This window comes from Corvus brachyrhynchos, unplaced genomic scaffold, assembly GCF_000691975.1.
Source record: "Corvus brachyrhynchos isolate BGI_N302 unplaced genomic scaffold, ASM69197v1 scaffold200, whole genome shotgun sequence".
Lineage (NCBI taxonomy): Eukaryota > Metazoa > Chordata > Aves > Passeriformes > Corvidae > Corvus > Corvus brachyrhynchos.
Window position 1 is genome coordinate 32,591 of NW_008236184.1, and position 14,111 is coordinate 46,701.

At 39.5% G+C, this 14,111-nt stretch overlaps 1 protein-coding gene across 9 annotated transcripts in view; it reads left to right on the forward strand.

Moving 5' to 3' along the window:
- The window catches only part of TBC1D2B (TBC1 domain family member 2B), a 35,597-nt gene that overhangs the window by 5,066 nt on the left and 16,420 nt on the right, over positions 1 to 14,111 (forward strand). For 6 of the 9 annotated variants that reach the window (XR_001862913.1, XM_017737180.1, XM_017737161.1 and 3 more), the window contains exons 2-11: positions 389 to 554; positions 3,730 to 3,887; positions 4,805 to 5,031; positions 6,365 to 6,757; positions 8,050 to 8,160; positions 9,126 to 9,319; positions 10,322 to 10,816; positions 11,903 to 12,020; positions 12,718 to 12,903; positions 13,244 to 13,365. Coding sequence is in view for 8 of the 9 variants with exons in the window: in XM_017737180.1 (XP_017592669.1) it covers positions 389 to 554; positions 3,730 to 3,887; positions 4,805 to 5,031; positions 6,365 to 6,757; positions 8,050 to 8,160; positions 9,126 to 9,319; positions 10,322 to 10,816; positions 11,903 to 12,020; positions 12,718 to 12,903; positions 13,244 to 13,365 (2,170 nt within the window). In the remaining variant the exon portion in view is untranslated. The remainder of the gene's footprint in view (positions 1 to 388; positions 555 to 3,729; positions 3,888 to 4,804; positions 5,032 to 6,364; positions 6,758 to 8,049; positions 8,161 to 9,125; positions 9,320 to 10,321; positions 10,817 to 11,902; positions 12,021 to 12,717; positions 12,904 to 13,243; positions 13,366 to 14,111) is intronic. The other 3 variants (XM_017737173.1, XM_017737178.1, XM_017737185.1) reach the window with 3 other exon arrangements.

Below are 14,111 nucleotides of genomic sequence, written 5' to 3' on the forward strand. Positions count from 1 at the left end.
ATAACTTACAGGATGAAGCACACCCTGAAAGCTGGGTCAGTGTTTTTGTGACACTGTTCTGGACTTAGTTCTGATTGGTTAATTTGTAAATCACTTGTGAAATAATGCTTTGTGAGCATCACACAGGTCCTGTCTGTTATCAAAAGTATGTGGCTGGAGTGAGATCTCACTGAGAAGTTTGCTATTTTTAAGGTTCATTTGAACAGAATGTTTTATAAAAGTTATGTTGCAATTCAAAACAAAACCTGAAGGTCAGTAGCAGACTTAGCAGTATATGACTTTACATAGCCACTATTCTTTTACTTATTGAAGGTTATGCTTTTTTTTTTCTCTTTTTTATCTCTCTCTCTTTTTTTTTTTTTTTTTTTTTTTGTTCCTTTTAATATAGATTTGAGTATCCTAAGTCAAAATGCTTCAGCAGAGAGAGCTAGAAATATTCTAGCTGTGGAGACTTCTCCTACAGACCTGGTGGGGGAACAAGCAGCTTCCCAGCCTGCACCAGTCCAAGCAAGTGCCATCAATTTCTCACTTAAACAATGGAGTACTGAGATCAAGTAAGTTGGGAACCTGGGAGAAAGAGTTACCATGAGACTATTAGTTGCTGGCCGAGACCATTTCCTACATCAGTATATGGTCGGTGGAGCTTCTTAGAATGGAGGGAGGTGATGTGGTGGATCTGTATGTTGTATTGTATCTCTTAAAGTAAACTGTTTCTTTACTCTGTTTAGTGTTTGAAGGATGTAAGGGAACATTACTGTGTAGCATCACTGATACCTGAAAGGGAGACCCCAAGTCTTGCACAGCACTTCCAGTGATGGCTTTGCTCTCTGAACCCCAGCAGGGAGTTGTATGCTCAGCTGCTGCTGCTTTGTCATGGAGCTGCCAATTGCCAGCATTGGAGTAGTCATAGTACTCAGTGCATAGGAACTGAGTGATGTGATGAAAATCAAACCAATTTAAATCCTAATTTTTTTTTTCTTAAAAGAAATGAAAGCACGTGGCACAGATTTGAAGTAGATGTAGTCTGAATTCCTGAGTAAAAATGTGGCAGACCTCTTCTGAACAACATCAAAACCCCTCACTCATAATTAATTTACTCTTTAGTATTAAGACTGCTTTAAGGAAAGCAGTCCCATTGGTTTTTATCTCTCCTGTTGGGTTTCTCTCTAAATGATTTTGTGCTTTGCTTTGCCCGCATAGATGGATTTTCCACTTCTACTTAAAGCATTTTACAGTGCTAGTACAGAGCAGTTCACAAAGCAGAGCTGTAGCTTTGGTTAACCAGACCACTTCCTTCTTGAGCTGGGAGGAAAATGTTCATTTTCATCAGCAGTGCCAAGTTAAACAGGTGCCTCTTAAAGCTTTCTTGTTTAGCACAGAGATCTGAGAGGTTACCAAGTGATGTTGGTTTTGACTCTTTTTCTGGCTGTGTTTTTTTTTTTTTCTTTCTGCCCCCCTAGTGTTCTGGTTGATTGTTTTTCTCCTTTCTCCAGCAGTTCTGTCCCATTTGGGACAGGGGAACGATCTGACAGCCTTTAGAATATGTGTGTCCTATCCAATGTCTTGCTGGGTTGTGACTAGTTATAGCCCCAGTGTTAGAGGACGGCTTGAAGTGTGTCTCAAACTGCAGAGTTTCCTCTCTTGCTGCGAGCACATGTTTATCTTATATTTATTAATTTGTATTAAGATATGTAGGTGTCTCAGGCAAAGCCTTGTCCTTCCTCCTGACCACATTTACAGTGTGTCTGACAGAGAAGATATTGCTGTAATAGCTATATTTGCATCCTAGGTAGCAGTTGTGATGTAATAATGGAGAGGAAAAAAAGGAAACATGTCTTGGAATTAAGTGGTGTGTATATTTACAGTAATTAAAGTTGAAATACACTTTTCTACTTCTTAAAATACATTTTCAAATACTATTTGATATATACAGACATTTAGGCTTGATTTTTATTTTTTTGTTTCATTTTCATGCTCTCAGCTACTTATTTATGCAGAACATAGACTTGGAAACATACTGAATTATAGTAACCTGCAGTTATATAACCATAAAATAAGACTTAAACCCCAACCATTTAAAAATAGAGACTCATTAGATTATATGATTGGCTCTTGCATAGGTTGTCCGATTGTACTTAGGAAAATAAATACTGTTTTCAAATTTATCTATTTAATCTTTTCATCTTATTTTAATCTAACAGAAAGCAATGAAGGAGTGCTGCTTGAATGCCCTGAACAAATCTGTGCAAAAGCTTTACAAAACTCAGCATCAGCTATGATTTTTCATGGGCCTAACAGCAGTTCTTTAAAGAAGCTTTTCTGGAAGTCACTTGACTTATTCTTTGTGGTTTTTTCGCACTTTAGAAGGTGGTGTTCAGACAGGCTGTAAATGCCAAGGCTGACTGAGTGCAGAACAGGCAGTTGTAGAGTAAGGGATCAGCCACCATTTGGAGAAGAGATGCAAAGATGCCAGGGGACACTTACTGAGACACTTGCTTATATTGGGTGCCCTAGGAAATATATCTATCATCACCCAATTTTATCGATTTGATTTGTGTGGAAGGTCTGAACAAAGAAATGAGGCTTCTTGCCCCCCAACAGGAATTGTGATTCTTTCTGGAAGAAAATGAAATCTGTAGCATAAATGAGTCTTTGCCAAGCTTGTAAATTGATTGCTGAAATAGTTTTATTAATAGCCATTAGGATTATTTTAAAATTGTAAATATTTATCAATTCATCAGATTATAAAAGTTGTGCACTGCTTAATGATTAGCTTAGAGTTCATGTTGTTCAGATGTTAAATCTCTTGTGAAGCTGAAAGACTGGCTTGGATCATCAGATGGTCTTGAAAGTATAATACGAGTTATTTTCTGCTTAAGTTTTGAAGAGAGAATGTGGATGACTGAGTGAAGGCATCTTTGTGAGCTTGCACAGACTATGTGGAAAATGCTGAGATACTAAATATATTTCCAGTTTTACACCTAAAATATTAAACTGGTTCATATGGATTGATTTAGAATCTCCTTGTGTAATTGAACAAAGTCTTTACAGTACTGAGCTATGTGAATAGTCATGGACATAAGAGTGGACATTCCTGAGTACATGATGGTTGTGTGGGAAGCTGGGTAAAATAATCTCACCCTGCTGGGAAATGTATTGTTCTTCTATAGAATTATCTGGCTGGAATTCAGAGGATGCCCCAAAATGTTCTTGCAGGTAGTTGGCCATGTTCCACCATAGAAAAGGAAACTGCTAAGGAGTCTTGTCATCAGCATTTCAGCTGCAGCAGGTCTCTTGGATGATCCCAAGTTTTTCATTAATCCCCAATATGGAACTGTAACATTACATGTGTTTTGACTGCATGCTGTGCAGTTTAATGCTTGGCAGTTACCCTAAAATTCTAAACTACAACTGATCGATAAAGAGATGCTGCTTGTAAATCCTAACTTTTTGTACTTGCCCGCCGCAAAAACAAGGCTAAAACAGGGGATGCAAAGACAATGGCATTAAAGCAAGATAATTCTTCTATTCTTGGAATTTAGCACTGTTAATTGCAAGTGCTATTTGGTAGCATATGCTTTATTTTCTTTGAGCTTTTATTTGGTATTGGTTTTGTCATTGTTTCTAGCTTATTTTTAGTTTGCACTGTTGGAACTGTGAAAAGCCCCTTATAAAAAGAATGCAAAATGGAGAAATCTTTGTCCCTTTTTCCTGCTGCCTTTTTCACAGAAATTCCATGTCCTCCTTAAGAAAAGGAAATAATGAAAATCGCAAGAGTGTATTTTATACCACTGAGGAGTGGGAACTGCTGGATCCAACCCCAAAAGATTTGGAGGACTCAATGGCTCTGGAAGAAAAGAGGAAACACCTGGCAGAAGGAAATAAAGGTAGAAGTGAAGGAAGGAAGGGGAGCATATGCCTTACCTTGTTTAGTGTCGAGTACTGTGTTATGTGTGTCTCTAGGAAGTGAGTGGAAGCTTATCTTTTCTTCACAAACCACATCCACAGCTCTGTAAATTATTTTTTAAAAATCAGTTCCTTATGATGTGTTTGGGGTCCCCTGCCATTCAAATACAAGAGAATAAAGACAAAGCCTTGTCTGTTTCTGGTTTCCTGAGCGTCTTACTAGTTCTAGTTTTGCCACATGAGTTGCAAAGTAACAAGGTGAAGGGAAATACTGAAGTTTGTGATTACTCATTTGAGTGTCACCTGCTGAAGCAGAATTGCCTTTAGACTCTGTGTATGTACCTGTTACATTGGCTTGCTTCTGAAATGGGGACCAAGCAGAGATGGACATGAAGCTGTGTATTGTAACTGGTTCTCAGATTTGACCAGTGTCTGGAATAACCTTGTTGAGATGTTTTTACATCTCTTTAAGAGCACTTAAGTGATTTAATCTGTTAGAAAACATTCTGTACATGGAGGTGAAACCTTACACTGAATGCCTCTTACAGGAGCAGTAGGCTGTGATATCAGAGATGGTTTTGAAACAAAGTTTACTTTGCCGTAGTTAGGGATACCTTTTATTCTCTGTAATGAATTGTAAAATTCTCTTAATGTCTTATATGAAAAGTGTTAATTTATGAGCCAAGTCTTTTATCTGGGAGGGGAGAAGATTTTGAGCTTCTTTTTTCCCACCAAAGGGAGCAACTTGGAAAATGAGGCATGTTTAACACTATTGTATTGAGTGGTTTGAAAGCTGCTCAAAGTCTAATGTTAATGAGTATATTTTTTAAGGAAATCTGAGTGCTTTGGAATGCCTTTTTACTAAGTGAACTGAACTAGAAGAAATTGTTTTATGCAGGACTGACTAGTACAGCTTTTCCATTTGATTTTGGCCGCATTCCACACAAAGCAAGGCGCCCGTTAAAAGATATGATTGGATCAAGCAAAAACCGCACCAGCAGCGACTCTTCTCCAACAGAGTGGTGTTCTGGCAATGGGAACAGACTAGTCTCTGAACTGCAACTGAAGTATCAAAGCCAGCAGGAAGAGTTGGAGAAGTTAAAGAAAGATCTTCTGAGCCAAAAGGTAATTAAGCCTTCAGGCCAAGTGCACGAAAGCAAATGGGTCTGGCAGGTGCTTGTGAGTTTAACCTTTTTGGTCATCTCGCTGCCTTAAGGCCTGGTTGGTTGTTATAAAATGATGGTTCTAAACAAATCTTTGAGTACAAAAGGCCTTGAAACAAGAAGGACCACCTTTTACATCTGTTGAAGATTAGATCCCTGAGTAAAACTTCCATTTGTACAGTGTTCATTAAATTGGTTTATCTATCTTCCTTATTCTCTGAAGTTAACTTGTTCGGTGTCTGCCAGGATCCTGGCTGATAGTCACAGCTTCTTTTTCCATATGTACATAAAATATCTGAGGAACTTCTCCTTTCTGGTTCTCTTTGTTTGTCTTTTGATTCTTTCACTGCTAGCGCAGTAGGTGGGGTATAGATCTGGCTTCTTTCTCTCATCAGGCATGATTTTGTAAAATATAGGCCTGACCATAATGTGTGTATATAGAGTGCACTCCCATAGTGTTCATGCTTGTGTGCCCTCATAACTCAAATTTATTCAGTACCTTGGTTTTACCTAAAAGGATCCCTACTCATTTTAAGAGAAACGTTTTAGGTCCTATATGGAGCTGCTGCATCTGCTATTTGTATTTTCCTTTGTGTGAGGTGATCAAAGGGAAACCAAAGGAGTGTCTGAGCCCCATATTTATACTCATTTTAGGCATTATCTTCCCTAGGAGTATATTTGAGCTTCTGAGCCTGCTGCTGTGAGAAATGTCATTGGTCTAGTCCAACACTGTATTCACAGCTGCTTCTGTTTTAATAAGAAGAAAAGGAAAAACAGTGTCTTATGTAGTCATTTCTGTGGCAAGATTTTCTAAACAGCCCTTCAAAGACTTCCTTTTGCAGCATTTGGTTTTTTCCTCCTTTTATTTTCTCTGCATCTTAGAGAAAAGAGCTCTTAGTTACCTTTGCTTTTTCCATTCTGTAACATTTTCCTGTAAACTTTTTGGGCTTAAGCCTCTTCCTGTTCATTTTACAACAGGGCTGCTTGGCTGTTCTCAGCTTCCAAGTAACTGCAGGGTCTCAGCTGTCCACTACTTTTCATTAACCTGTTGTAGCATTTCTAGGCAGGATCCTTAGCTCAGTGAAAGATGCTGAAGCCATCTGTGTAGGCCAGTCATTGTGTTAGCCTGCTAGAAATCATGTCATAAAGTGTTCCCTTTTTTCTTTAAAACACCAGCATGAGGTCTCAACCCATTCCAAAAACTTTCTTTTGTTTGATGTTAGATTTCTAAGCTATAAAATTTAGAAACTTAAAATTTCATTGGGTTTTTCTTGCTGTTGTTTTTTAATTCTCAGGAACTTGTTCGACTTCTGCAGCAAACAGTCCGATCTTCCCAATATGATAAATACTTTGCAAGCCACCTTTGCGAGGGGGTTCCCAAAGATACATTAGAGCTGTTGCACCAAAAAGATGACCAGATTTTGGGCCTCAACAATCAGCTTGAAAAGTTAAATCTGGAAAAAGATAGTCTCCAGCAGGAAGTCAAGAATCTGAAGTGTAAAGTTGGAGAACTCAACGAACGGCTGGGAATGTTGATGGAAACTATTCAAGCTAAAGATGAAGTTATCATGAAACTCTCTCGTCAACTCAGTGAATGTGAGGACAGCACATCCTCTCAGAGTGGAGCAATAAATTTCCCCACGGCCACCTGTACTAATAAGGAGCTACAGGAACTGGACCGACTAAAAGTAAGAGCGTTGTCTAATGCATAGGGGAATCTCTTCTCCCTGTAAAAGTACTTTTTAGTCTGCTGTGCTGTTTGAGATCACTACAGCAGTTCTTCAGGGCACTCATCAATGGAGGCTTTCTCAGCTTGGAACCTCCACTTTGAGCTTTTATGTGACAATCTAACCAGAACTTCCTTCCTTTGGCCCATCTCTAGTGCAGGGTCCTGTGCTTTCAGTAAATTAATCATTGGTGTGGAGCAGATGGGATGTGAGAAATAATCAAAGGAGAAGGAAGGATTAAGGGTAAGAGGAAAATATAAGCATGGAGGAAAACAAACAGAAGTCTTGCTTTTTTTTTTTTTTTTTTTTTTAAATATCAAAAGTGAGGCAACAAAGAGCATGTGGGAAAGCAAAGGGAAGCTCTGAGGAGACAAAAAAGGAGGGAGGAGTTTAAGAACCTTTTTTACTAAAGCTGCTACAGCTCTTACTAATGCTTTAGTTTTATTCTTTAACATACCTCTGTGAATGTGTTACAAGTTCTTAAGGGAGTCAGTGAAGTTATCCACTTTGCTCTAAACAGGCTTTCTTGCCCTTGGGTAAATGTTGTATTTCAAATTTATTAACATTCCAAAGAATTTGGAATATAAATAAGTCATTTAAAATATGCATAAACATACATAATTTTCTTTCCTATATGTGAGTCTGGTAAGTTTTAAAAAATAAAGTTGAAACTAGAAATCAGTGGTCTTGGCAGAAAGCAGACAACAAGCAGAGCTTGTTGATGCTGTGCAGTGTGAGAGTACTGTGGCTGCTGGGAGGATACCAACCTCATCCCACAAGCTCAGGTTTCAGAAGTAGTATTTGTAGCCAGGATCTGAGTGGATCATTGCCAAGGATTTGTATTTCTATATGGAGGCAGACATGAAACTTGTACTTTTAATGAGGACTAGTGAGGGTAATGAAAACTCAGGGGGCATTTGTCCCCCCGTTTTTGTGTGGCTGTGGCCTCTGTGGTGTGCTCAGCCTGCGCGTGCCTGTCCTCCCTGCCTGTCCCCTGATAGCAGCCTGCTGCCTTCTACAGGCACTGGAGCACTGGGAGGGATGCTGGTGAGGCACAGCACCACCCTCTGCTCATATTTGGCAGGTGTGTTTCATTTATGAAACATTTGTTCATTTCATTCCTGAAGTCCAAAAATATTTGATTTGAGCCTGATATTTTAAATTAAAAGTCCTAGTAGTAGCTGCTGTTTCTATGGGCTCAGGTGATCTTTATCTGACAGACATAATCCACTTTGTTTTTTTTATATCAACAGGACAATCTTCAGGGTTATAAGACCCAGAATAAATTTTTAAATAAGGAGATTTTGGAACTTTCTGCTCTACGAAGAAATGCAGAAGCAAGAGAGAGAGAATGGCAGGCAAAGGTCAGCTTGTTCTCACTTGGCAATGTCTAAAGCAGTTTTCCATATTTGAGCTGTAAATCTACCTAGGAACTGGAACAATTTAAATGTATTAAATATGATAGTTTAACAAAAAAATTCCCTCTTATTCCTTGCAGACCAATCTTTCTGAGTGGATTCTTAAAAGAAGTAATTGCTTTTAAAATTGTGTGGCCTGGTGGAACGTTTTGATAGTTTATGTACAAAGGCATGTATATGTCTGAAAACATTGTTTCCTCAGAATTAAGGCTGTAATGATTTTTTTTTTTTGAAGTGTCAGTGGCAGGCTGTGTAAGGAATTTGACAGGGCACAGAGTAGAGCTTTCTCCTGAGCATGCAGGATGACTGTAGTATGGCGAATGTAATTTGGGAGTTTCCGTCTAGGTTAATTTGAGTGTAGAGATGTTGCAGGTAAATAATGAAGATTTCCAGTGCTTGGGGTTAGGGAAAATGCACACATCTGTAAGTAAGGCTAGATACCTGTAGCTGTAGGTTTGTAGGGTTTGCTTTTGTTTTTTTGGAAGCCATGCACTCAGTGGCCAGGCTTAAATGCTGTATTTTTGGCATGGAGGTGTGTGTTTACAATTCCTAGATGCTATTACCTAACTCATATGCCACTTAAGTTTTTCTTGTTCAAGCATGCACAGACTAAAGCTGCTACAACTCAACCACTTTGTTCTTTTAAGGTATTTCATACAATGTAGTGATAATTAATGTTTGCTCAGATTTTCCATATGCAAAAATACAAGTGGTGGAAAATATCTGGTCTACTATGCTGCCTTATGTTTCCTGGTGTTACAAAAACGGGAAAGTTAAGCTGACTGGTTTTGACTTAAAGGTTTCTAAGTAGCATAAACCAATAGAATAGCGTTGAGCCATATTTTAAAAGAAGTGTAGTACAAAGTAAGTGTCTGGAGATTTATATAATATATATATGTTATTTTCTGCAGTATACCAGCTTGGAAGCCAAACTCTGCCAGATTGAAAGTAAATATTTGATCTTGCTTCAAGAAATGAAAACTCCTGTTTGTTCTGAGGATCAAAGTCCTGCTCGTGAGGTCATCACACAGTTACTGGAAGATGCCTTGAAAGCAGAACCTAGTGAACAACCAGAACAGGCATTTTTGAAACCACACCTGGTCAGGTAATTTGTTCCTATTAAATTAAATGTATGTGTGTCTTGGCTAGTGGGCTCTATTCTAATACTGGAAAACAGACAATGAGGATATATTTTCACGTTCGGGTTATTTATTGTATTTCCCTTCATGAATGACAGAATGGTCATGAAATCTTTTTAGCTGTAAGAATACCGATTTGTTGGGGAGTACATCTGGTGCAGGTGGAGATGCAGATTGAGCTCTGGGTGGTCTTATCTGGGAGATAAGGGGCCATGAACTGCCGATTCCTTACATAAGAAAGGCCTGGTGGCACCAGCCAGGGGAGGGACACTGGGAGACAGCAGGAGCTGAGGACTCAGGAGGAAGAGCGAGACTTTCAGGCTTGGACTGTGAGGGGATAAAAGCCCCGGGATTCCTTTGTTGAGGGCGCTTTGTGGCACCAGCTCGGGCTGTTTCTGTGCCTTGAATAAATTCTTTTATGGAAAGAGGCATCTGAGACTCTGCCAAGGGAAGCCTCAGGTGGAACTGGTGAGGAAACCTGGCCTGGCTGTGGGTGTGGGGTGTGCAGGAGTCCAGCGGGGACCGTTGGGGTCCTTTGGCCCCAGCAGTGACAGTCTGTGTTGGGAGTGTGGCTGCCAGGGAGTCTCGGGAATGGTCACAGTGGGAAGTTTCACTGACACATTTATTCATTAATTGAGATACAGTATTAAACTTAGATGAAGGTATTGCTCTATGGCTGCTGAAGGTGAGCTGCTGAGGAGATGGGTACATTCAAACTCGACCATGTTCTTAAATAAATTGCTTAATTTGTGTAGTAATATATACAGGAACATGGCCACCAAGTCTTTTGTATATGGAATTGTACAAGTAATTGTTAAATGAAGAATATACTTCAGAAAAATGTTTAATAATAGTTAAAACGTAAGAGCTGTGGAGAGTGGCTTTGAAGTAACTCTATGGTGGGGACTTGAGAGCTTCAGAGCTACTGAACATATCTTAAAAGCCTTTTTTCTTCCTCTCCATTTCAGTGAATATGATATATATGGTTTTCAGACTGTCCCAGAGGATGATGATGAGGAGAAACTAGTAGCAAAATCACGAGCTTTGGACTTGAGATCACTTTCACTCAGTGAAAATCGAGAGATCTCCACAGGAGTGAAGTGGGAAAACTATCTTGCAAGCACAATGAATAGAGAGATGATGCGCTGTGTTGAACTGAAGAACCTCATTCGGTCTGGAATTCCACATGAACATCGTTCCAAGATGTGGAAATGGTGTGTCAGTCTCCATGTCAAAAAATTCAAGGACAGCACTGTTCCTGGCTACTTCCAAACCTTGCTTCAAAAAGCTCTGGAAAAACCAAATCCTGCATCTAAACAGATTGAGTTGGATCTCTTGAGGACTTTGCCAAACAACAAACATTACTCCTCCCCAACATCTGAAGGGATCCAGAAGCTGCGAAATGTGCTGCTGGCGTTTTCCTGGAGAAATCCTGATATAGGATATTGCCAAGGGCTCAACAGGTAAGATTTTGCTAGTCCTGGGTAATAACTATGCAGTGAAACACTTAGTGAGCCTTTCAAATCACATGTATAGCAACATGGTTTCGAACAGCATTTTGCCTTATGGGTTGTATGCTCATAATTTATAATAAACAAATAACTATCACATTTTTTAAACCAATGAAAATAGTTGACCTGGATAAAAAAATTTCGTAAAATCAACATGGCATCAAAACTGGAACTGGAATTAACTCATAAGAAATTAGCTACTTAAATGTAGTATTACATTGACTTCATGTCAGTGGTAGGGGATTGTGTTGATTTTTTTGTGCAAGAATTTGTTAGGTTTTTTCTTCTTTTAAAGCAAGCAGAAAAAAAATGCTTGAAATTTTTTTGTATTGTTAAGGCAACAAATTTCAGCATTTTCCACCATTGTCTTCAATCAGAATTGCAGAATTAAAAGGGGATTCTTGTGTTACAATGCAAAGAAAAATTCTGATTCACTGCAGTTGGCCTTTGCCAGAATAGCTGTGCTACTTGGAGATCTGTAGTAAAAGAAGGTGCTACTTGAAGCAGGTGTGTTAGTCTAACACCCTGTCTCATCCCTGTGATGTAATACTATAGATGTCCATTTGTGCACTGTTTTATGTACTAGAATAGGCTTTTGAACTTAAAGCAGCTTTGTCATTTGAAATTGTACTGAAGTAGTAGTAGAATAGAGGCAATGAGTAACATAGAAGACGTGGTGAGGCGGTGGTGGTAGCAGTAGTAGTAATATGGAAATCTCCACCTAACACCCTTAGAATAAACATCTCCTTTCTAAACTAGACTCTGTGTTTAGAGAGCTCTTAAAATTGGCAGCATCAACACCTCAAGAAATTCTTAGAGCAAGCTTTTGCCTTTCTCTGTTTTCTTATTTATCTGAATACAAATACTTGGTGTGGCTGAGAAGGCATGTCTTTGCCCCATCTTAAACTTCATTAAGTTTTGCTGTTCAGTGCTCTGCTGTTAATACATTTATCCCTGCTGAATAGAAGCAAATACTTCAAGCTTAATACAGCTTGTGATACTATAATAATCTTTTTCTCCAAATAAACTGATTTTCAGGTTGGTAGCAATTGCACTTCTGTACTTGGAACAGGAAGATGCTTTTTGGTGTCTAGTAACAATAGTGGAAGTTTTCATGCCTCGTGATTATTATACTAAGACACTGCTGGGATCACAGGTATGTGCTCTGCCAGGATAGAGCCTGGTCCTGTAAGCTGCAGCCAGTCAAAAGCTTTCCTCTGCAACTGTCTGATAGGCCTCTTTGGTGGGGGGACAAGAGTGGGGTTGACAGGGGTGGGTTCCAGGCACTAGGGCACTTGTTTAGACAAGGACTGTAACACTGAGATGGTTGTTCAGTGTCCTGCTTGGAGCTGCAGTCCTTAACCCCCCTTCTCATTGATAGCTTCACAACACTGAGCTATGTTACCATTCCTTTCCTCCCATTTGGGGGTATGGTGGTGCTGGGCCCTATGGGAGGGCTGGGGTGAAAATGCATTTGTAATGCTGTGGAAAATCCCTGCTTCTAGGTTCTGCTCTTGTACAGGCTGCCTCCTCCAGCCCAGGGTTTGCCCAGCATGTTCTCTGTTCCTGTGCTCCTGCACCAGTGCAAACACTGGTGGCCTGTACCAGAAACACCCCACCTCTGCGTGAGGAGCGCTGTGAGACTGGGGGTGGGTTGAGAAGCAGACAGGGGCAATGTGCAGTGGCGTAGCTGTGTGTGCTTTGGGTGGATCTAGCTTGGAAGTGTTAGCTAGACAGTCCTGGGTTTCCTGGTTACCTCCAGAAAAACTTGCGCTTACAGACTGGTAACAGCCCTGCTTTGAATGATGTGCTGGAAAATTGGAACAATAACACCCTATTTGTCATCTCTTTAGGTTGATCAGCGAGTGTTCAAGGATTTAATGAGTGAGAAGCTTCCACGACTGCATGCTCATTTTGAACAATATAAAGTTGATTATACTCTTATCACTTTCAACTGGTTTCTTGTGGTGTTTGTGGACAGTGTGGTTAGCGACATCCTTTTCAAAATCTGGGACTCCTTCCTCTATGAGGGACCAAAGGTGAACTGAATGGGCTAAGTTTGTTCATTTGTTACCTGATAAGGAAGTACTGTGGTGTTACTGAGTGTAGGTTTGGAGGAAGGTTGTTTTGCAAAACTCTGTCAGTTAAAATGACCGGTAGGGAAAAAACAAGGGAGGAACTGTGCATAAATAGCCATTCAAAACATTTTCCAGCATTTGGAAATAGAGTGCAAGGAAGGGAGATTAAAAGGGAGATGTGATGAGGACTCAAGTGCAGCCTGTGCAAGTGGAACTCTTGTTCGGAATTTATAAAGATGACCATGAGACTCAGTGTATTCTGTACTTTAAAAGAACCAAATATTGTATGTGTTTTTATCAGGTAATATTCCGATTTGCCCTGGCACTTTTTAAATACAAAGAAGAGGAAATCTTGAAGCTGCAAGATTCAATGTCCATTTTCAAGTACCTTCGCTATTTCACACGCACCGTCCTTGATGCCAGGTGGGTAACTCAGACTGGGGTGGTATTGAAGGACTTGTAGTGGGCCATGGGAGATGTCTGTCTTGTGGCTTTGGTGTTGTTTTCACCTAGATCCTAATTCAGATATAAAGCAATTGGAGATAAAACCAACTGCTAGGATTTGTCATGAGCACTTGCACCTAGCATAGACAAATCAGAAGTGATGAAGGCTTAAATAGTAATTTTTAGGTGTGAAAGAGATTACCTTGTTTAGCTGTTGTGTCATGGTAGCAACACGTCAGAATTTCAACTATAGGTGAAGTTTCTCTCTGCATTGCAGATGTAACTTGTTAGTAAAATGTTTTATGATAAATAAAAACACATCCTGGCTCAAGCATTAAAAATGTGAGCCATGTCCCCCAAGTCTTAGATAGCTTACACATGGTTAATGCACAGGCTACTGCCACATAGCTCCAGCTGGTTTTAAGATATACTTGGAAGCAGAGGATAAATACAAATTAGATACTCTTCTGGTCTTCAGTCCTTGCATAGGGCTTACAGTTTGTAAGTTAGGGTCTCATGTTTTTAGGTTCCTGGTTTCAGGACTGTAGAGCAGCAGATTAATCTTAAAAAGAAAAGTCATATTGGGATTGGTTTAACGTCTGAAAATGGTTTGCACATCTTTTGAAGCTCACTAGTTTTCAATTTAGAGCAAAATTGTATATTGAAATTTGAGATGTTTGTTTTTAATGTAATAAATGCAACATAAATTTAGGCATATACTTTGA